The 23807-nt window shown below is 51.5% G+C and overlaps 4 protein-coding genes across 5 annotated transcripts; 3 read left to right on the forward strand and 1 right to left on the reverse strand.

The window, feature by feature from the left end:
• Positions 1-1635: 1635 nt before the first annotated feature.
• LOC128267159 (juvenile hormone esterase-like) lies at positions 1636-4881 on the forward strand (the record flags this gene model as incomplete). The annotated part of the gene is made up of 6 exons (XM_053003948.1): positions 1636-1824; positions 2230-2376; positions 3106-3660; positions 3724-4071; positions 4134-4429; positions 4504-4881. Coding segments are annotated over 6 exons (1704 nt in total), but the record flags the coding sequence as incomplete, so codon positions are not given.
• A 597-nt stretch (positions 4882-5478) lies between these two features.
• LOC128267160 (juvenile hormone esterase-like) lies at positions 5479-7416 on the forward strand. Its single transcript, XM_053003949.1, has 4 exons — positions 5479-6384; positions 6448-6804; positions 6867-7183; positions 7251-7416. Exons 1-4 carry the CDS (start codon positions 5479-5481, stop codon positions 7414-7416), a joined length of 1746 nt encoding a protein of 581 aa, XP_052859909.1.
• Positions 7417-7505: 89 nt separating this feature from the next.
• LOC128269052 (aspartyl/asparaginyl beta-hydroxylase) lies at positions 7506-16700 on the reverse strand. Of its 2 annotated transcripts, XM_053006398.1 has the most exons (9): positions 16555-16700; positions 14878-15528; positions 14311-14406; positions 14076-14161; positions 13285-13549; positions 10318-10394; positions 9031-9377; positions 8242-8964; positions 7506-8168 (listed from the first exon to the last, which is right to left on the reverse strand). In XM_053006398.1, the coding sequence occupies exons 1-9, from the start codon at positions 16604-16606 to the stop codon at positions 8018-8020; spliced, it is 2448 nt and encodes an 815-aa protein (XP_052862358.1). In that variant the 5' UTR covers positions 16607-16700; the 3' UTR covers positions 7506-8017. The 2 variants fall into 2 exon arrangements, with proteins under 2 accessions (XP_052862358.1, XP_052862359.1); XM_053006399.1 differs by lacking the exon at positions 14311-14406.
• A 2016-nt stretch (positions 16701-18716) lies between these two features.
• LOC128278131 (E3 ubiquitin-protein ligase Topors-like) lies at positions 18717-22530 on the forward strand. The gene is made up of 3 exons (XM_053016797.1): positions 18717-18971; positions 19052-19461; positions 19520-22530. The coding sequence occupies exons 1-3, from the start codon at positions 18717-18719 to the stop codon at positions 22398-22400; spliced, it is 3546 nt and encodes a 1181-aa protein (XP_052872757.1). The 3' UTR covers positions 22401-22530.
• The last annotated feature ends 1277 nt before the right edge of the window (positions 22531-23807 follow it).

Raw genomic sequence — 23807 nt, forward strand, 5'->3', positions numbered from 1 at the left:
TGAAGGGGTGTCCATGCCCGGGAGCGGGACGGGGGCCCGGAGTCATTTGTGAGTGTAATCGTCAACTTTGTCCACGCATTGGGTCCAGCCGAGTGTGAAGGGTTTTACGCATAAACAGTGCGCCAGCGCAAAAAGGGAAACCGAAAAGGGCGCGGTTCCGTATATAAGACGCATCCTTCGAGGACGGTCGCCACAGTACGCAACGGACATCATCCGTCGGTGGCGTCCGCTTGGCTGCCGCTGCGTCCGCTTCTGGTGCATATTCATTGTCGACGGCCACGACGGCAATTCAGTGGAGCTTCGGTGGTTTGAAAGTGAAAGTGGCCCTCGCGATATCGCCAATCGTCAATGTAAGTGAATCGGTTTTGATCAATCAAAAGTTTTGGGACGATCCATTCCATCCATGAGAATTGGCGAGCAGACGCTCTCGAATCGTTTCTCTGGGGGAAATTATCCAGTCTTATCGATAATCGGCATGTGGTGACATACTTTGCGCAAGTATTGTGCGTCATTTTGCAGACCGTTATCGTTGCTCCTAATGGGGAAAGGTTCGTCCCAGATTTTCGGCAAGATTATCGCGCACACGTGCCACCCAAAAATTAATCAGCCTTCGAGACGGCCGCTTATCGGGCACCCGTACCGAGCGTGAAGCCCATTGGGCTAATGTAAAAATAGACACATTCGAAGGCTCCTCGAGACGAGAGGTCGGGCGACACCGTCCCAGGAGTAGCACGTGGCGCGCTTGGCAATGGGAACGTCACCGAGCCAGCCAGCAGGCATGTAGGTCGTCGCCGGAGGTGGCGGCGGCGGCGACGTTGTCACGCGGGATTGAACCGTGTTTCGTGATAAGCGTGTGATTGCCGCACGCGCGGAAGCCGCTTTCGATGAAACCGCTCGCGCATTGCGTTCTTATGGCTCTCGCTCTCTCTCTCTGGCGTGGTCAATGTATCCCTTTCACGCGTTCTAATCCTCACAAGCCGCGTGTGGGGGGGGACTATTTCTCGCGAGAGAGTGATGATCTCCGGAGATCCTCGGCCGCGATCGTTCGCGAGTCGCGAATCAGTCTCGATCGATTAGCCGTGCCGGATGGGAGTCGTTGCTCCGTCGTTGTTCGCGGAGCGTGTGATTCCGGAGCGCGGGAATCTGTTTTCCACTCCACCCGCGACGACGTTGAAGGTTGACCACCGATAATCACCCCGCTGGTGCTGGCGTGGCGGGCGTGCTATCGACAATGAGAATCGCAAAATCGAGACACGCGTGCCGGAGCGATTCGGTTTAACGATATCGGTGTTTGTTTACTTTTTCGGGTTTATTCCGCGTGTGGTTCGGTCGTTTTTTTCCCCCGTTTGGCCGCTCGGTCTGGCTGTGGTGGTGGCTCCCGCTGTTGATAAAATAGTCGATCTAGCAGGCGAACCGCTACAGTACCGTACCGACTCCCGACGGAAGCAAGTCCCGGAATTCGCGGGGGGGTTTCGTGGTGATAAACTAATCGAGCGAACCGTTGTCGAATTTCCTCAGTGCCCTCAGGTGTAGTGTGTGTCGCACGAAATGTCCCGAATCGAACCGCTGATCGTGTTTCTTGTGGTGGTGCACTGCGTGGTGTCGTGTACGAGCAGCAGCAACGCAAGTCCTTTGGTGGCCGCCGCCACCGCCACGACACCGAACACTTCTTGCCAGTCGAAGTTCCAACAGACGGCGCCAAAGATTTGCATTAAGGACGGTTGCTTGCTGGGGACGACCATGAACGATATGAAGGGCCAGCCGTTCGAAGCGTTCCTGGGCATTCCCTTTGCAAAACCGCCGATCGGGAAGCTACGGTTTGTGGTGAGTATTTCTTTTGCATTTAAAAGTGGGAAAAAGTTATCGGTGTGGTTGGCGTTTTAATAAATTGAATTCAAGTTTCAAAAGTTTAAAAAATAAAACGAATATAATGTTAAAAAAAATGAACCATCAGCTCGAATAGTAAATCACACACCCAAGATGAGGCCCCCTAATGAAAAGGTAGTTAAATGCCGAAAGTCATTTAATATCGATTAGTCTCAGTTCCCATAGCCTAGTGGGTACACTCGAAACGGCCCCATTAATTCAATGCAAATTATGCACCTGCAAATTAGCATGTCAAAGTTAAATTACAACCTGGCCCACAGCTTATGCTTCCTTCATCGCGACCGATCGGATCGTGCGCCCGCGTAAACAATTATTACGATGATTTTTGCCTCTCATTTCTAGAACCCCGTCCGAAATGACCGCTGGAAGGAAGCGGTCTACAACGCGTCGACCGAGAAACCGATGTGCCTCCAGCGGAACGATCTGCTGCCGGGGTCGCCGGTCACCGGTAGCGAAGACTGTCTGTATCTCAACGTGTACCGACCAGAGGTGAGTCAGTGACCATCAGAGGCTTCCGTCCGTCCGTCCGCCCGAGAACCCCTCGTGCGTATTGTAAACACAACGCACGGCACTGTCCGGGTAATCCGACCCGCCGCGCCATGTGTCTGGTGCGGCTCGTGGCCACGCGCCAAAAACCCGTTACGCATGCCGCTGATCACGCGTTTGCGCGAGCGCAGCGTGAGAATTACACCTTCCGGCGCCACCCTCGGTGACGACACCTACCTCAGCTGACCGGTTAGTCCGGCAAGAGACGGTAAAAAAAACGATCCCATGTTGTCGACCAATAAAATGCAATCGAGTGCTTAGCACCTTGCGATTACCAGCACGCAGGAATCAAGGTTAAGAAACTGTGGAAATGTGGATTGCCCGCTTGATTCATATTACTGAAAGCCTCGCTTCAGCCTAGTGACGATCAGTTCTGCTGACCGAGACCGTCTCGTTTGACGCAAAAGCGCCCCTTACTTTATGGCCCGGTCCTTGCCCGAGCACATGATCAATAGCAATCATAAACACGTGGCGCCTCGCCCTTATTCACGAAGTGGCGATCGGTTATATGATCGGTGTATCAATAACGGGAGATCAACCATTAGCCGACGAGATTGATCGTCTTTAAGTACCTGTTATTTTATAGTCCTTAATGACCCATAACGGCAGCGCAACTTGTTTTTAAAGGACAATGATTAACATCTTACTCTCTAATGTTACCTTCCCCGTTAGCGATCGAACGACTCCAACAAAACCGCTTCACTGCCAGTGATGGTGTACATCCACGGTGGAGGATTCTTCTCGGGCACGGCCAGCCCGTTGGTGGTCGGACCCGAGTACATTATGGCCACCAAGCGTGTGATCCTCGTAACCATCCAGTACCGACTGGGAGTGCTCGGGTTTCTGTCGACCGGCGATTCCCTCGCTCCGGGCAACGCTGGGCTGAAAGATCAAACGCTGGCGTTGCAGTGGGTGAAGGACAACATCCGTACCTTCGGCGGCGATAGCAACCTGGTGACGATCTTTGGCCAGAGTGCGGGCGCCACCTCCGTTCACCTGCACATGATCAGCCCACTGAGCCGCGGACTGTTCACGCGAGCCATCACGATGAGCGGCAACGCGCTGGTACCGTGGAACATTCCTACCAAAGATCCGTTGGCATTGGCCCGCGCTACGGCACGGGTGGTCGACATTGCGGGTTACGATCAACTGTCCACCAAGGCACTTCTGGCAAAGTTGCAAGACGTTCCGGGGGAGACGCTCGTTGAGAACAACAAGTTGCTGAAGGTAAGAGACCAGGGCTCCGACAGCTAGAGGCAGCAATAATACCGCCTCCTTCTCGATCACTAGAGCTGGTCCATCGATCCGTTGACACTGTTCCGGCCGGTGGTTGAATCGAAGAACCTATCGGGAGCCTTCCTGGTGGACGATCCAAAGGAGAGCTGGCAAAAGGGGGCCTACCAGCAGGTTCCGTGGCTCGTGGGCTACGTACCGAACGAGGGAGCCGTGCGAGCATTGGCGATCTTCAAGAGCCCCCAGCTGTTCCAGGAGCTTAGGGCCAACTTCAGCTGCATCCTTCCGATCCTTCTCGAGCGGCCACCATCCAAGGTTATGATGGAGTTGATACGATCGCGCTTCTTCAATGACACCACGGACACGGATCCGATCCGACCGGAACATTTGCAAGCATTCGTCGATGTTAGTACCAACGATGGAACCGATTCGATTCAACTACATCACTAATTTCCCGGCTCTTCCAGCTCTACACCGAAGCCGGGTTCCTGTATCCGATCCAGCTGGGCGTGAAACAGTACGCCACACTGGCCAACACCGACCGGGCGCCGGTTAGCGTGTACCGATTCGCGTACAAAGGTCGGTACTCCTATTCGGCCCTCTTTGCCGGGGGTGACCTCGGCGACTACGGGGTAGTGCACTGTGACGATCTGATCTACCTCTTCCGATCGCCGGCCATTTTTCCCGACTTCCCCGCCGGTTCGCCCGAGCTACAGATGGTGGACACTTTCGTGAACTTTTTCATCGATTTTGCCATCAACGGGTAGGTCTTTTGGGGCAAGGATATTATCCTGACAAAATATTTATCGACGTGTTAACGGTTCTTCTTGTCCACAGAAAAGCCAAGTCATTCGTCCCGCATCACGAGTGCAAAAATGACAACCAAGTGTACCAATCCTTGGACTGCGACGTCCAAGAGTTTGTCCGGCAAAACGATGAAGTGAGCGTGAAAGCGTTGAGTGGCCGCAACGAGGACATGTTTTCTTTCTGGAAAGACTTCTACTAAAGCACCGCGCACAAAATGAGATACTTACCGCTTACCACACGCACGCACCCCCCCGTTAATAGTGCAAATGTAAGATAAAACGTTCACCATTTCGTCGTCCTGTTCATAAAGTGTTAGCAGTAGATAGGTTAGAAATTAGTTTCCTTTGCGCTTTTATTTTTTGTTTGGAGCCGGAATGATTTGCAATGCTTAGAATAAACGAAGAAACCGTAAAATATGATAAGCCTGTTTGACTACGAACGGTGTCTGGACCACAACCGGCGTCAGACCGCGTGCCAGCATGCCGGCAACCGGCGCGGCATGCGTCGTTTAGATGTGATTTTAATTCCGATTTTGCATGATAAATTAGTTCGCCACACATTAACATCGATATGCGATTCGGGCGAATTCCTGCCGGTCGTCGAACGGGGGCTTGATTGGGGAAAAAAGAACGAATAAACCAGTTTCGCGGTTTTGGGGACCGATGCTCCGATCCGATCGTGACGCTGATCTGCAAAACTAGTCCGTGTTGTCGTGCGCCCAGCGAAACCATTCTTAACCGTGGTGGTAGTGGTCCGTGATCTATTAAAAAACGACAGTAGAACCGACGTACCTACGAAGCACCAAGCCAAGCTAGAAGATCCTTTCGCTAACTTCCAACTTTGGTTCGTCTAGAGCACTCGCCCTCGTCAACTGGTCCATTGCCACCGCGGGGTGTCACACTTTCTTCGGCCGAGAAGAGAAAGTTGCCGAAAGTTTGGTCGACGGGGCAAAGGGATGTATAAAAGAACCCACCGGCGTCGATGGACAGCTCAGAATAATTCGTCATGTTCAACGGTGTGGTGATAGTGCGCGTTTTGGTTCTTCTGTCCGTTCCGTGGCCTACTGTTTCGTTCGCTTCCAACCTGCCACGTGTTTGCATCGCCGATGGGTGTGCGACCGGATCGTGGATGCGAAGCTTGCGAGCGGATCGGTTCGAAGCGTTTCTTGGTGTTCCGTTTGCGAAGCCACCGATCGGGGTGCTCCGGTTTGCCGATCCCGTACCGAACGATCCCTGGCGCGGAGATGAGCTGGACGCTACGGGACGCATACCGCGGCCAGCTTGCATGCAGCACAACCTCTTCCTACCGGAGCGAGGTGTCGAGGGCAGCGAGGATTGTCTCTACTTAAACCTCTACCGACCGGTGCGAACCAACGACAGTTCGGAACCGTTGGACACGATCGTGTACATCCACGGAGGAGGATACCTGGCGGGCTATATTTCACCCCTAGCGGTCGGGCCGGAAAAACTGATGGACCAACAGATCATTCTGGTGGTCATCCCGTACCGGTTGGGAGCGTTTGGGTTCCTGTCGACCGGCGATGGCGCGGCCAGCGGGAACTACGGACTCAAAGATCAACGACTGGCGCTCCGGTGGGTGCACCGCAATATACGCGATTTTGGCGGTGATCCCGGCCGGGTAACCATTATGGGCCACAGTTCCGGGGCGGCTTCGGTGCAGCTACAATTGATGCACCTGGGCAACGAAGGACTCTTTCAGCGGGCCATCAGTCTGAGTGGAAACGCACTCGCACCGTGGAGCACACCGTTGGAAGATCCGAGACAATTGGCCTTGGCACAGGCACTACTAGTGGGGATTGGTGAGCCAAACCGTCTGTCCTCAACGGAGCTGGTCGAAGCACTTCGATCGGTCGATGCCGAACTGTTTGTCAGTAAATCTACTGCCTTTACGGTAAGCGGAACACCTTCGTGACGCGCAACGGAATGAAAATCAGAATTTCCTTTCTGTTCACAGAGCGGTCCACAGTATCCAGCGATTGTGTACGGTCCGGTGGTGGAGGAAAACTCCACCACGGATGCGTTCCTGACGGCCCGTCCGCAGGATCTTTGGGCCGAGGGGGCCTACCTTCCGGTGCCGTGGCTCACGGGTATCGTACCGAACGATGGTTTCGTTTTCAGCGCACCACTTCTCAAGGAATCGGCGGATTGTGCAGCGGAAGATCCCGGCCAGCAGTTCCTGCGCCTACTGAGTCTGCTAAAGGCCCCACAAACCGCAAAATCATTATGGCTACTGAGCGAACGGTTTATCGCAAATAAGTCGAGTATCGAGGGCGGTTGCGTTGCGAAAAACAACATCGACAGCCTCACGAAGGTACACACGGCAGCGCAGAAGTGACACCGACAGCACCTTAAATCTCCCGAAACCGTTTCTAGATCTTCAACGAAGCGTTGTTCATTTACCCGTTGGTCAGAAGCATCCAGCAGCAGGTTCACCGGAAGCCACCGGCAAGCGACGTGAATGCTCCGGCTCCAACTCCGGCGCTGCTGTACAGATTCAACTATAAGGGAAACCTCTCCTACTCGTCGGTACTTGTCCCGCAAAGCCACCAAGACTTTGGCGTTGTGCATTGCGATGAGCTGAACTACATCTTCCGGGCACCGGCCCTGTTTCCTGATTTTCGGCGGGACTCCCCAGAGGAGAAGGTGTCCGGAAAATTTGTCAAATTCCTAGTTCAATTCGCACACGCTGGGTAAGATTCGGAGGACGAAGCGGTACGGATAATTTTTGTTTCTAAACCTTGTGCGCCTCAATTGCAGCACCGTCGAGAGTGAAATCGCCAACGCGAACGCTTCCGATGGCAGTTTCCCTAAGGCACTGGAGTTCACAAACTCGAACGACGTGAATCGACCGCTAGATATACGCCCGATCGACCTCTACGACCAACAGATGGTAGAGTTTTGGACAAAGTTGTACAGTGTATGAGAGGACAAAGCGATAGAAATTACGTTTAGGTAACTATTTATTTTAAAACAATTTTCTTTATTTTCCACGAAAACTCGTTTTGTTCACAATTTACAGAACTGTTACAGGTTTTCACTGGCTCCTACTTCATACTTTAATCTGAAGGCTCCATTTTCCTACACAGAGCATCGTCCCGATTACACCGTTAAGTCAGTCACGTTTTGTAAGTCATTTTCAGTTGGATCTCTCCGTCTTTTCATACATAATGCCACTACCGACACGACCGCACAACCCGCTTCCCTAACGAATGAACACTTTAGCCTCGAGTGGCTCCGGGTCCGGGTTCCTTATTTTGCCTGCTTTGGTAGAAACCGATGTGATTCGAGGTTTTTTAAGATTTTTCACTCTATCTCTCTCTCTATTCTAAGAAAAGGTTATCGGACCGATTATTTGAACAGTTTGTTCAGTCACGGTTCGAACAAGGCACACAAACACAACAGCGTTTCGAAAGAATACAAAATAAAGCGTAAAACACATAAACACCGCTAGAAACTAGTTAGAGTGGAGTGGAGTAGTATTTGGGAAAAATGCAATTGCGTCACACGCACAGATCGCGATCGCCCTAGATCGGCGACAATGATCGTCGTTGGCTCTCGGTCAAGTCTGGATGCCAAAAGTCCACGATAAGCACCAAGCGCGTCGCCGTCCCGTTGTGCCACACCTCGTGTTCGAAGCTGTCGTCGAATATCAACCACTTGCCAGTTTCCCAGGATCTACAAAACGAGAGCGAGAGTGAGTTGAGTTTGAAGATGTGGTCGAACCGAAACTTGCACCCGTTCTACTCACCGAGTTTGCTTGGCAACCCGTATGTAAGTACCGGCGGGAACATTCAAACCCAAGTGGGCCCGTATTCGGCAGTTGGTCGGTCCGCAGTGTGGCCACACGTGTGTGCCCGGGTGCATGACGCTAAACTTCACCTGACCCCGCTTGCAGGTGCGCGCGGCTGGAAAGTGTTGCTCCACCAACCGGCACGTTAGCGGGGCCAACGCGCAGTTACGCTCGACCCGAGCGCCGCGAGCAAACAGTTCCAGCTGCCGCCAGTCGCCTCGATCACGCAGATTTTCCGTCTCGTTCACAAACACCCCGGCACCGGTGAGAAGTTTCATGCCTTCATCCCGGATAAGGGCCCACTGGGAACGGATACGCTCCAGTTCGGTGGCGAACGTTGTTTGCTCTTCGGTCCAAAACGGGCGCGATCGTAAACCGTCCACGTTGTACAGCGAGCGTTGGTACAGTGAGAGGAACAGCTTCCGCTCTACGCCGCGCCGGTAGATGTCGTGTGCCTCCCGGGTGCGCCCTAGACGCTGTAGGGCATCGCCCAACTGGAAGTAGAATCGCCCATCCTGCGTCCCTTCGTGACCGGTATCGATACCCTCGCGCAGATACTGTGCGGCCAGCTCCATGTTCTGATCGTGCGTTTTCAGCACAAACCCGTAATGGACCAGCGCAAAGCCATCTTCAATCCAACGGAGCAACGTTTCATGAAGGACCGCTTTCGCCTCGGGAAGTCTGCAAGTGCGAAAAGATTCTCCGGTTAGCTCGATCGGTCGAGAATAATAGCGAACAAATACGCACCGGTTCAGATACAGATACGTCACGGCCAGCTGATTTCGATACCGAGGTTCGTCATCGAACCGTCGGATGAGCGTTTGGTGCACATCGATCGCTTTCGCGTGCTGACCCTGAAAACGTAACCGATCGATGCACCGTTCGGCCACACTCGCCAGCGTAGCATCGTCCACGGCCAGCTCCTGTGCGATCACCTTCCGATAGGCTACGATCGCATCGTTCAGTATTGCGTTACTACGCCGCTGCTCTGCCAGCGCATCCAGAGCCCGGGCACGGCCGACCAGTGCCGGAATCGAGTGGGGCTTCCTCGAGAGCACTCTTTCGAACGTACTGAGCGCTTCTTGTGCTTGACCCTTTGGCCCGAAAGGACGTGTTGTTGAGTGGTGCAGTGTCCCGAAGGGTGTGTTTAGTGGCGGCGGCGGCGGCAATCCAGGGAGTTAGAAGGGTATAAACACACACAAATTCACACCGCGTTAAGCGTTTAGTTGTTGAAATGCGCAACGGCAGGGCCAGCGTTTGAAAATATATTTATTAAAAGCATTTGGGAAGCAGAAAATAAAAAAAAACACACGACAAATTAGTCTGCTGCACGGGATAGGATTAGTTAGTGGCGGCGGAATGGTAGGTTCAATCCGATCGTTCAACATTCCACCGGCCTTACGGTTCGATTCCGAAATTGGTGGGTGTGCAAGACGGAATTCAAGGGCGGTGGATGAACGAACGATTTTCGCTAGCATTCCTACCGGGGCGGGGGTTGACACACGCAAACGGATACTCAAAAACTCATCACAGATCAGTACACAGCGCACACGCACACGTGACTCTTGGGGAGTCTATTTTCGTTCGGTTTTTATTGTTCAACCAAAGATGGAGAGTAAGTTACTATCAAGAAACGGTTCATAGCTTAAAGTCATTATTTATTCGTCGTTAGCCCTTGCGGAAGTCTACGTCCGTGTCTCGTCTCGGTCAGTCTTCAAGTGTAATATTTAAGGGGACGCAATGCCTGATGGATGCACGATGGATCACACATATGGGAAACCGATTCGGTTCTTCGGCTTCGGCATTCTAACACTAAGGGATGTCTTGGAACGCGATAACGCCCAAAAGGAGTTACTTTTAAAAAGAAAAAAACAACCAAACGGAAGCATGACGGGGTGATTGTAGAAAGGGTAGTGTAGTTTGGGAGGTATCTGTGTTATTCGAACCCGAACTCCTGATCGATAAAGGAAAATGATGTAACAGAAATTCGTTACCAGAGACTTTGGGTTGGCCCCGTTGGAATCCCGAACTCACCTCGTCGAGTTGTTGCTGTGCGCGTCTTAACTCTTCCTGATAGGACCGATCAGCTTCCTCAGCCCGTGTGGGGATTTCTGTGTGATCGAGAGACGATGCCGAAGAGAAACAAATTACAACAAATTAGAGGGCGCGTCCGGAAGCATGAGCGGGCTGGTTTATCTCGGTTACTGGTCGTGTGTTTGAAGGGTGGGATCATCAGCTGTTTATCAGCTGGCAAAATGCGCTACAGAATCACAGAATTTTTTCATTAACTTCATGGTGGTGATATGTGGGAGCACGCGATGGTGGTACTACAAGCAAGATGGTTCGCTAAGCGGTTCCGGCAAGGCTAGTGCTACTGCTAACGCTGAGGCCCAACCGATGAGGATGATGCGATGCTGATGAGCCAAACCCCGCGCGAGCAACAAAACGTGCGACTCTAGTATGGTTTAATCGGTGCTGTGTTCCTCTAATAGGCATAAATACTTGTCCACCCCGCGGCCACCGCTTCGTCGTCGTCGGGGTCCTGCAGACCGGCAGCAGATGGTGCCGCCTTTGCACTGGCGTCCGGTGCCGGTGCCGCCGCCCCTGCGGGCAGTTTGCCGTACTTTTCCTCCAGCCGCCGCATCAAATCGGAATCGTCAACGTCCGATCCATCGTCTTGGCCACCGCCCGGCTGGATGTTGTCGTCTGTCAGCGGTTCCTCTTCCTCGTCCGAACCGTACTGATTCAGCAGCACCGAATCGATGTCATCTTCATCGTACACATGTTCTTCCTCTACCTCCTGCTCGTCGTACTCGTCGTACTCCTCACCGTACTCGTCGGGTTCCAGTTCCTCCTCGCTCGTGTCCGGCACGAACAGATTCTCTTTGCTACCATTATCTGCCACGGGTGGGTGCATTGGAGCGCCGGATTGCAGTTCGTACTCGGGTTCCGTTTCCCGGGCATCGGGCAGCAGGAATTCGACGTGCTTTTCTTTGGCCATCATCGATTGCAGTGCCGCGGTACTTTCGCCGGTAGCTCCCAGAACGGGTGAATGGCGTTGAAATAAGGAACGGTCTGAGTGTGGCATGGTACGTGGTAGTAGTACCGGGGATACAAGCTGATCGAATTGATGATCGAGTTCGGTCGGTGGTGGTGATGGGATTTCCGAAAGCAGGGCCGTTAGGACGCTCCTTGCCTCACCCTTGGCACTTACGTTTTCTCTCGCCGACCCCTCCGACGCCAGTCCACCACCGGTGTGCTCCTCGTCGCCCTCCTCGTCGGCCGGTATCACGATCGGATCCTTGTGCAAACCGTAGATCAACTTATTGAACGCACCCTTTGGAGGCTTCTTACGAGCCAGTAACGATTCTTTAGACGATTTTTTTACATGCTGCTGCTGCGGCTGCTGCTGCTGGTGCTGTTCCAATACTTGCTGTTCCTGGGTGTCCACCAACATTGATCCGGCCACCTCGGGTGACGGACGGTACATTGAGCTAAAGTCTTCAAACGTGATCGGCACAAAGGCACCAATCTCTTGTTCCTGCTTAATCAGGTTTCGTTCTTCTTCGTCGTCAGCTGGAGGCATCTCCTCGATTTCTTCTTCCGCTTCGTCCAATTCTTCAAGCTCGTACTCGTACTCATCGCCTGAGTATCGCTCCTCAACTTCGTCTTCGAGAATAAATACTGGAAGGAGTCGAAAAAGGAGTTGACTACTAGCACCGTTTATCCGTCGGGCCACCGCTGAGAGCGCACCGCACTCACCATTGCCTTCAATCACCTCTGTACCATCGGGCGAAAGCTGCACAGGATTGCCGGCGTAAGCGAAGTCATTCGAAACGGATTTGGTTGCCGTTTCGGTTCTTTGAACTGGCTGCTGCAGGGAAGGAGTTTGGGCAGTTTGGGCGATAGTGGTGGGGTTTTCTAGCTTCGCTTTAGAATCATCTACGTTACCGGAAGGTTTTTCTTGGACAATGAAAATACGACAAATTAAATTTCGCTTAACTTTCCCACCAAAACAGTGCCATGCAGACAAACGAAGAAACTCTTAAGCGGACAACTGATAGCATACGAAAGCTCATGCTTTGAGGTGATCCATTGCTGCAGCATATTAAAACAGTCACTGTGGTGTTTAATTTGATTAGAAATCATTCATAAAACACTATTTTAGATATTAGGCAGTGAATCAGACCAGAATCGTTACTGCAAACGGGTGATAATGTGAAGCGAAACATCGAGCTCGAAAGTGCAAATTATTCACGTAAAGAGATCGTACAACACTGATAAGAACTGGAAGAGGTATACAGAGATAGTACACACATTTCGGAGGAATCAGCACGGAACAAGTCTCGAAATGATTTAGCGCATGGTTTAGCGAAACCCATGCACCGTTTGAAACAGTTGACTTATGGACAAAAAGCTACAGCAAATCAAACAAAAGTGAAACAAAAGTAGCAAATCAAACACCAACAGGCATCGGTACACTGAGCGACTACGGAACAATCAAACAAAAAACACGAAAACTGTACAGCGTACACATAAGAAAACAAGGCAACTCACTCGTAGGAGCACGTGGACTAGTTAACAGTAGATGCGCAGCGCCGAGCAGTGCGACACCGACAAAGATTTTAACCGTCACTGAAAGTGTAGCCCAACGGGAGTTGTACTTAGTTTGGTTTGGCAACAATAGCACGAGCATAGCAACGTTTCAGTTCCTCTCTCTCTCTCTCATGGACGTAATGTAAATGATAACATTTTTGAGCGAATCCCTTTCTATAGACCACACATGTCGAGAAGTAGTAGTAATAAGTTGCACTTTCTAACCGGAACCGGTTATGGTAGACCACTATGAATAGTGTGAAGAACACGGAAATGAAAAATGCCGGGAATGAAGAAAAATTTTGTGATTCTGTAATATTGTTTCGTGTGCCCAGAGAATAATCCCATCGCCGACGACCCTCGACGCTTCTGGCGCTGATTTTCGTTTTGCCGTGAATCACTTACGTGAAGTTTCCTCTTCCGGTTCTACGGCCGATTTGCGTTCTTCTTCGGCCGCTAGCCGCTGCTCCTGCTCCCGGCGCACCTTGGCCAGATATTCTTCCTCTCCGCCATCGTTGTCTACGAAGGCGTCGAAAGCCGACTTCCCCTCATCCCCATCAAAGTCGTCGGTATCATCTTCATCCTCTGCGAACTTGTTTGTTTGTTGAGATCCACGTTGAACTGCTTCAATTTCTTCCTCATCACCATCGAAGTCGTCGTCATCGTCGTCCTAGAAACAAGGATAATTTTTAGCATAAAAGTATATCTTGCCGATATTCCGATAAAATCCACACAAACTTTCGTAATAAACAAACAAAACTATCTAATGGCCGTGCCTTAGTACCTTTCTACTAACCGTTTCAGGCACGGAACTAGTCTGCTCTACCTGTGGCACGTCCAGTGACGCCGCCAGTTTGTTATAGTTCCGTACAAGTTCGTCCATTTGACCGGTGAGATCATCTCGAGTTACATGCTCGGAAACGGACCCGGGTGACGTTGCCTGATTCGGTTCCGTTTGCTTGGCCAGCGCACAGAATTCACTCTTAGCTTCCTGCAAACATGCGGATGCAGCACTGGCCGAGCCTTCGGGTGTATGTAAGCTTTGTTTAGCGGTATCGTTCATGGCATTAGAAAGATTCTGCAAGCGATAAGTTTGTTGTAGCATACGAAGCGATTCGAAAGCATTGGAGCAAATTTAAAACATTTCTATCAAAAACACAAATAAATAAAACACAAAACGACCGGCAAATACATACGATTTCCTCGAATGGTGTATCATCGATCCCGTCGTCATCATCATCGTCGTCTAATTCGGCATTGCTTCCCATTTTGTCGTTTGTCGCTAGTGGCGTGGAAGAAAAGGTAAACATTAAACACGACCGGAAACTGATACAAAGCTCCTTAGCCTAACAGATCCTTGTGCGAAGCAACATCTGTATCCTGCGAGCAGATTAGTGACGTAAAGTTTTCTAAGCTCCTTCATGTACTAACCATGGCTATCATCTTCGTCATCCTCTTGCACTACTTCTTCTTCATCATCATCATCTTCTTCATTATCCACAGTTTCAGCAACAGTCTTTGTCTTGTCTAGGGAAAGAGGCAAAAGGAAAATTTCGACAGCATAACTAACATCTACCCTAAGCCACACAGAATAAAGCCAAAAACCATCTAAATCAAATAAGCCTTATCCTTAGCGATCTGATTGCATTGGACAAACGCACATAAAATGGAATCGCAATTGCAATTTTGACTCAAAAACTTAAACGTGCCAGTCACAAGGGTCACATTTAACTCAAAGTCGGTCTCGGAAAATGGTTAAACGCAAACAAAAATCGTTAAAGCAAATAATGCGTTGAAGAAATTGCGTTTCCGAATTGAAGGCCAATTACCATGGTCGTCGTCTCCGTCATTGTCGTCATCTCCTGCTCCTGCTTTATCATTCTGTTTTACATCGTCATCGACATTGGTTTTATCGTTGGCACCTAGAGCGCGTGCCGGTAACTGAGAAATTATTACGAACGACAAATTTGATCACCAGACGCACAGTGCATCACTTACCGTCATCATCATCGTCGTCGTCATCGTCGCCGTCATCACCGTCATCACCTTCCGGGTTGACATTGGCTTCCTGTTGGCCGGCTTCCTGTTGAGCGTAGATCTCCTCTACTTCGTCGTCGTCCAAGTTCTGAGCCTCCTCCTCGTCATCGTCGTCCTGCACCGCATCATCATCGCCGTCTTCCTCTTCCGGGTACGGGGCACCGTCATCAAGATCGTCCTGCCCCCCCTCGTGCGCCTCGTCGTTTTCTTCGTCATGATCTTCCACTTGATGTGCGTCTCCCTCATCTCCGTGGTCGTCGTGGTCGTCGTGTTCGTCTAACGAGTTGATGGCGGCCAGGATTTCCTCGTGATGGTGATCGTCCTGTCGCGTCTCGTCCACCCAACCGCTAAAGAACTCGGAGTACCTCGACTCGGACAGTGGCGTATCGTCGTTCGAGAGGCCCTGATTTTCCACGAGGATCAATCCGATGAGGGCCCCAAGCCCGGCCAGCAGTATAAAAAACACAACCTTGGCGCACCAGTGCCCACCGGTGCCGTGGTCGCTGTGGATGTGCATCTGCACATCACCCGGCTCCTTGGCAGCCTGTGCCGCCCCGGCGGACGCCTGTTTCGGGGCATGGACCGTCGTTTCCTTTACCGTATCTTCATCATCTACAAAGAGAGAGAGCACCACAAAGAGAATTGCCCTTAATTGTCAACGCACGCCGGTTGGTTCTATTTCAGATAAGCCACAGCCAATGTCAAAGACCGCCAGACGACCGAACACACGGCAGATGAAACGTGGCACACGTCAGCAAACACGCGGCTTAATTTTCGCGGGACACAATCGAGACGATACGTAGATTCTCACTTTCAATCTGGCCGACACACCCGGCATCGCCAACGCCACATTTTAACGGCCGCGACTAAATGATATTTTTATATAATTGGCGCAGCTACCGGCAGGCCGCAGACGCCGGCACTGCCGGGTGGTGGTGGCACAAACAACAAACGTGGCGCTGCGAGAAAATGGCAAGAAAATTGTTTTCCACACCGAAGCATTAATGTGCCGGCGGAGAGTGTCGTGTCACGCAGTTTACATCCTTTGGAACTGCGTCAGATGACCGACCGGGGTTGTTTACCGACTATCTGCTACGAAAGGAATAAATGCGTCCCAACGGTTTTAACACAGATTCAACAAATCCGTTGCAGATCATATTTCGCAGTATTGTTTCAATTGCGTTGTAACGGAGTGGTCAGCCCTTGGTTGCTATGGGGAAAAGCTAGAAGTCGTTCAAATTGAGGCCAACAGGGGAAGTGTGTGGAAAACCCCTTTCTAACGATGCGCGATTTGTGTCTGTTATCGTCCAAAAATTTAAAGAGATAAAATGAATGTTTCACTGAAATCAGGAGTGATGGAGGGAAACAACCCAGCAGAACATCGGCGGACTGTGACGGAACGCACCGCGAACCGGACACAGCGAATGCTGCCACGGCAATCGTAACACCGGAGCTATTTAAAGATTTTCAGAGAAGCTAATAATGTTCTAAATTAAAAGCGACCCCAAGGGAGGCCGTTGCGGCGGTGGCCGTTACCTCCGGTCAGAAGGTATTCCGATGTCGAAGGTGATCAGTTTCTCTCCACAATCACTTTCGAACACTAATCTTTTTTTCCCAACCCACAGCTTTGGCACTAACCTTTCTTCCGTTTCTTATCCTTCCGCTTCTTTGTTTGCGTATCGCCGGACATTATCGATCACCTTATGCTCGGCCCAACCACTTCCGCCACAAGCTTCTTATCACTTCTTGCTTCTCCGTACACGTCTGTGGTAGATTCAAACCCCCGATTCACCCCGATGGCTACTAGGATCGGACACCGAGAGTGTAAATGGAGAAAAAAAACAAGGAAACTATGATCACTTCTGCGCCTGCAACACTTTCTGCACTGGCGTAACACGTTGTGTTGGCCAGTGCCAACTGTGATGATAATAGAGGACGGACGGACGACGGAACGCGACTTTTGGAAGGGAAAACGCGACGTGTTCTAAATAAAGATCACGCGCCCTGTGTCCCCCGATGGTCCACCACCGTCCGCCGACACACGGGACCCAACCAACCTGAGGAGAGAGTTCGCCTCTCGGATAATACCGCACTCTGTAACCGTGTGTTTGATACTGCGGTAGTAGCGCCGATTTTTAAACACACTCCCGAACGATCCTCGACGATCGCGGTGCGCATGAACCGAAATAAGAACTGCGCGTAGAAGTGAATTTCACTCTCGTCTGACAATGGCAAATGACACTTCGGCATGACCCGGGACAAGGACCGGAATTTAAACTCCTAATGTTTGAACGTCTTATCGGTGAAATTGTGATAAGCAGCTTAGGCGATGGAACCGGGCAACTTTTCTCCATGCCCCTTTTCTTTCACCCCTTTTCACCGGTCACACGGGATTTCTTTGCAGACACGACACAACCATGAATCACATCGTATTGGTTACATTCTATTCGAGCCGCCGAGATGGGAACGTGCCGACGATAGAATGGCGCTAGCCATTCTGGCATTCCATTTCTAGAAAACGCATCCTTTCCGGATCAACACAACAGTTCCGCGAACCGGCATTCCGGAACCACAACAAAGAATCCGCACGATCGCGTTCCATTTTGACAGTTCCAAAACAGGGTGCCTTCGGAGGACAAAAATTTGCTCCAGCGTAAAAAAATAATAGCAAACCAAATGATCAGAAAACCCTATCCATATATATCAATACCGAGAACTCAATCTTAATTGTTCAATCACAGCACCAACGGTTTTTGGTTGTTCCGCTTTATTTCCTTAAATAGGTTTCACTACGAATGGTGTTGCCGAAATATTCTAGCAAGGAAGCTCCACTATCGCAGTGTTCTCGGATTCTCGAGCGTTAACAAATTGTAACACAAAATGGAACCAAAAAACAAATTATAACTGAAAATCTATTGTTTTCATAGCATCACGGTACGTGAAATATTTCAAGCAGTACGTCGGATGTGTGTTTGGCGTTCTGTGTGACTTGAAACCGATTTCCCTTGTGCCATCTTTCTTGCGTACGGCGATTTATGTTATTTTCGAAAACGATTCTGTTTTGCTCTGAGGAACATGCTTTGTTTACGACAGGTAGTTGGAGTTTGAGGTTTTTAACACAATGTTCCGATTATGGAACACGATGAACCGGAACGTTTTAATGAATCATTTTAATCAAAACTCTATCGAAAAGCGATCAGTTAATTCCAGTTGCAGTATGGCCAAGTTGCCGCTACGGATTGCGCAAAGCGAATTATCGTTCAGTCTAGAGGAACGAAGCGCACTTGAAAACGGATTTCTCCTCAGAACCAAACGTCAGTTCGTTAGTTAGAAGGAGAAAAGGGTGCTGATGAGACTTTTGCTGTTTTGGTCCCAACCACCAGAGCTAGCTGCAAGACCACCTTACCGAATCGATTTCGGGGTGTCCCTGTGTAACGTGATAAGATTTTCGTTTCATGTGCTGCGTCCGGTCGTTTAAACTGTGCAAAGGTGCGGGGTGCGTCATTGCGTGGCCGTGAACGGCAGAGTCGTGAATAATTGTTAACCAAACCAACACGATGTGTGAGATATCTGTGAACAGTACCCTGTGATGGCGTAGCGAAAGAGGGAGAAACACTGTGAGAGCAAAAATTTCGAGTCTATAGTCTTTTGGAGAATTACCGTATACGACGCGACACAGAAGGTTGCAGATGCTATTTTGAGCTACGAAAAGTTCAGTGGAAGGGTGGTGCGCAAGGGTCAAGTGTCTGGTGAGGTCTGTCCGGACCCCTTTACAAAGGAACCGCTTCTAGCGAGCAGTCATGGAGGAAGTGGTCGCCGTAGCCGTGGATTGTCCTCCGACACCGGAGATACTGCCACTGACGACTACACCACCGCCACCGTCGCAGTTACAGGTAGTGTACAGTTCGTCGTCGGAAGAAGCCGATGAATCAGCCGACGGGCGTAGCTCCCCTCCGCCAAAGTGCGCAATTTGTTTGGGAAAATGTCGCCAGAAGGCGTACGCGAACTCGTGTCGACACCAGTTCTGCTTCCGGTGTCTGCTGGAATGGAGTAAGGTGTGTTGTAATAGCCTAAATTAGTCCGAATGTTCCGGCTGCTTTCATTCACTAACTCCGTTGTCGCTCTGTGCTTTCAGGTTAAACCGGAATGTCCGCTGTGCAAGCAGCGCTTCAACTCGATCGTACACTACAAATCGATCAACTGCTACGAGGAACACATGATACAGACATCGAACCCGCTGGAACAGTCACTGCCGCGCGAGGCAGACTTTTACCGTCGACTAAACTTTTACGTTTCCGATTTGCCCCGCATCACGTACCATGCCACGCTGCACATGCCAACGAGCCAGAGCGAACTGATGCAGCAACTGTTCATGCACCAGTCGAGCGATGTGCGACGGTTTATTCGCGAGTTTGGCGACCAAGTGGTTCCGACTCGCCAGAACAGCATCGCCTGGCGACAGTTCATCTATCGACAGCGGCTCTACGCTCGCCCGCTGCCGGATGTGAATGGGCGTTTCCGGGTCAGCTCGGCGCATTTTTATCTGTAAGTTTCAGTACCGTTGCGTGGCATTGCATCATGTTAATGCTTCTGCCCTTATTAGTATGCATCCGGCCCAACTGCATCGCATCCTGCCCTGGGTGGAACGCGAGGTGTACGCCATGGAAACCATTGCACCGACTATGTCCCCACCGATGGCAACGCGGATGGGGTACCTGCTGAATTCGTTCGATATCGACTCGCCCGACTTTCTGCGCGCCTTGGCCCCGTACGTCTGTTCCAGCTTTCGCGAGCACTTTCGGCACGAGCTCTCCAACTTTGCCCGCTCACCGTACGACATGATTGGCTACGATCAATGCGTCCAGTACGAGCCGCGCTTCAATCACCGCCCAAATCAGCATGTGATTCTGTCGTCGTCGGATGAAGAGCTAGACTCGGAGCAAGTGGATGACGGTGCCGTCAATATGTCCGAACCCGTCGCCAGCACGTCGTCGTCGTCGTCCAGTAATAGTACCGGAACCGGTCAGGGGAGTACTAGCGGCACTGGTGGCCGTGGACGAGCCGGGCGCACTCAGTTTCGCTTCGAAGCGCGTTCGACTAACGAAACTGTCATCATGACAGGCACGCTTCGTGAGACTCGGGCCGAGGTGGAGGCATTTCACGCAGCAGCATCCACGCCGGTTATCGAACTGAACGACAACTCGGACAGCCCCGGATCGGTCTCTGTTTCTGCTGCGGCAGCAACGACGACAACGAGTACCCTTCGGGATGGTGACAATATTTCGCTATCCTCGAGCGATTCCGACGATTGCCAGTTCGTGTTGGCACAGAAACCTCCGCATCTCCGAACGCCGGACCATGTGGTTGACCTAGAATCGGACTACGACAGTGATGTGGTGTTTGTGGCCGTCGAATCGGCCGGCAATCAGCCCGCAACGACGAATGGCGACGCGTCGGAAAAGCACTCTCTACCCCTGCCAAAGAGTGACCTTAGCTGCGAGTACAACAATGGTGCATCGACCAGCTCCGGGTACCACGGGGGCGCTGGGTCTAGCGGGAGTGGCACCAGCATGCGCGACAATCACTACACACGGTCCCGGGTGAATCGTTACACGGGCGGAATGGGAGTGAAGAGTATCTACGAAGAGAGCGACAGCGACGAAGACGAGGACGACAATGAGGACGGTGAACTGTACACAGCTTCCCCACGGTCCCCGGCGTCAGGCTCTTCGGTCTGTTCGTCCAATTCCTCTTCCTGTCCTAACACGGTTTGCACGGTCACTTCGCACGACAAGGTCGTGTACAACTTGCGTACATCGGTTACCACGGTAACGCGGGGACGCAAGAGAAAACGAAACAGCCGGAAAACAAAGCAGTCCGGGACTAAGAAAGTTTGGCGCACACGGCAAAGAAGCACTAGCAGCAGTAGCAGCAGCACCAGCAGCAGCAGCGATGGCGATGGTAGTAGCAGCCGAAAGAATGTCTCCACCGGAAGCAGCAACTCTAGCGACAGTACCCGTAGCAGCAGTGCCACCAGCAGCAGTAGTAGCAGCACAAGCATCACAAGCATTACCAGCGCCAGCGCCAGTTCTGCCAGCAGCGAGTCCCATTCGGTGGAGCCTTCCGTCGTGGTTAAGACCAGTGGCGATGGTCACCGAATTCGCTTGTCGACGAACTGGGTCACTTCAAAGAACAAAAAAAATGGGAAAAAAGATTCCAAAGCGGAAGCAGCTTCCCGTGCCAAACCGAAAACCACTCGCCGTGGCAACGCGAAGAAAAAGGGTGCCCAAAGCAAAGCAGCGCGTCCTCCCAAAGCGGCTCCCAAAAAGGCGAGCGCAGCAAAGAGCAACACCGAGCAACCGAGTGGTCGCAGCAAACGGGGGAAACTTTCCCAGAAACGGCCCGAGGAACAGAACGCCTCTCCAGCGGTACCCATGGAAACGGGAAGCTCCCAGGAAAAAGGAGTGAAAAAGATCGGACAGTATTTCGTCCAAATTCAGCCCTCCAGCTCGCCGACAACCGAGATCGCTTCGGACGATGACACTAATACGCCTGGTGGTGGCCGAAAGCGAAAACTTAGCAGGGTCATCATCAAGCGGTACCATCAAGACGATCAACCCGGGCCGCAGACAAAAGAAACAGACACATCGGCCCCGCCCGGCCCCGAGTGTTCATCGGCAAAACGTACAAAATCTGAAGATCCGATAGCATCTTGCGCTCCGAATGGCACCACGGTCGAACCGACGCCCGGTTGCAGTCGGAATACGGTGATAGCCAAAACGGAACTGATTGACGCGCCATCCGCATCGGGCAGTGATTCGGACTCGGATGCTACGGCAGTGGGAACCTGGCAGGATACGGCGAGTGGAACCGCGGCGTCCGTCATTGTAAGCACATCACAGTTGGCCCAACCAACGGTCAGCGATTCAGCAGCAGAGCTGCAGTTGCCACTAATGCCGGATCACGAACAGCTTTTGGAGGACGCAAATTCCGTGGCGCTAGATACGCTTTTGCGCTTTTCCCCCACCTTACACTGGGCCTCCGCTGATCCTCCACCGATCGAGGACCACCTTTCGATCTCCGTGTCCGACACCCTCTCTCCGGAAACGTTCTCGACGATAACGTTTTCCCCCTCGTCGACTTCGGTGTCACCGTTGGCCGCGATGTTGGCCATCCCGTCCTCTTCGGTGCCCGAGCTAATCGACGGGATCGGTTCGCTGGCTTCCGCTTCGCAGCTCCCGTCGTCTGTCGTGGGTGCAGCGACGATCGACGGCGCGATTGATGAACTCATGTCCATCATTCCCGCTGACGCATTCAACAACACTCAAGCGTCCCTCACAGGAGACGGGCCCGCCGGTGGTATCGAGGCGACCGAGTCGAGCTCTGGCGCGTTATCGTCCTGCGCACCGCTTCCTCCCGAACACGAACCAACCAATCTGCCTGGCGTGCAAAGTATAGTCGCAGGGTCCGAGGTAGAGCTGTGAGATTTGCTACGGATAATCGATTTCATCGATTGGTAGTGACCATCGGGCGGGGACAAACTGTGGCAAGGGTAGGTCCATCTGGTTGGAGCGCTTTGTGTTCATTCACTATTCTTATGTGTTTTGTCTTTCAGAAATTGTGCTTCAGGAAAATTATTTTAAAAATTTGACTCAAAGAACATCGTATTGTAAAACCGGAATCGTATCGGAATTCATCGAAGGGGGATAGTGTTGACGTCGTCATGTTTGTGTGCGCAGTCAGTTGCGTGCGAAGGAAAAGGGTACAACGCGCTCTTTCACATTCCTAGCGGAAGTTGGTTCCGGAAGATCAAGAAGTTCGTTAGCGTTCAAACTATTCAAAGCGACACATCTCCACTCTGACCATCAGGCCATGGTCAGCTGCGTGCAAACACTCACACTTTGGCCGATTTATTTTGTTTAACGATATCGAGTAAAAAGTGTTTACATGTCGACAATTATCTGTGCGTTGCCCGGTTTTGTGGTTCTTCGGTGAGCATTGGCGCCCCCTGGTGGCCAAGGCACCGAAGTAGACACGCTTATGTACAAAGGTTTTCAGGTGTGTAAGTAGCATTAATTTCGAAACGTACGCATATGAACTAAACTGCAGCTAAGAAGGAGCTTCATTGAACTAGGAATTCAGATCGTGAATTAATTGCGTTGCGTGAAAGGGGGAACGTTTGCGTACCGACGGTGAAGTGAACTGTGTGTTCCGAAGGATCCGAACTGCGCCCTTCAGCGGATAATCATTCGTTGATGATAGTTTACTGTACTCTTTTTCTAAATACAAACCCTATTGAAACCAATAACGATGTTTGGTGCATTTGTGCTTCCGTTTACGATCCCTAGGAGTTGACGGTATCCGGCCACTGCCGACTATCCCGGCAACGCAATCGCCTTACTTTGTTGTATTCGACCTTCAACTTGAGGAGAAGCCTCGTTACGCGTCCGCCCGCCCGCCGTGCCGTGAAAGCGGTGCCGAGATATTGAAAAATCTTCGAATCCGTTGCCGCTGACGGAACGGGCTCAAAATTTCCCATCGTTTCCGCAGCGTAATGATAATTACGTTCCCGGCGGGAACCAGTCAAAGTGCGGTCGGTTGATGTGATGCATTCAGATGCCACACCGAAAGACGCCGAGAAGATCTCTCCCAACGTCGTTGCCCGTCATTTGGCCAGCACCTGGTTTTTTGCTCTCCACATAAATTATCAGCCCCTTCTTCCGGATGTGCAGCTGTGCGCCGGTTCATTACTGCCATTGTTTCCGATTTTAATTTATGTTGGCTTCAGACGGAAGCGGGCCCGGCCAACCCCGTCGGGGTTAGCCGGGAGCACACGCGACCCCATGACGCCATAGCACATTGGCTGGAACGGGTTGTCCGTTAGGTTAAAG

This window comes from Anopheles cruzii, chromosome 2 (genome assembly GCF_943734635.1).
Source record: "Anopheles cruzii chromosome 2, idAnoCruzAS_RS32_06, whole genome shotgun sequence".
NCBI classification, from domain to species: Eukaryota; Metazoa; Arthropoda; class Insecta; order Diptera; family Culicidae; genus Anopheles; species Anopheles cruzii.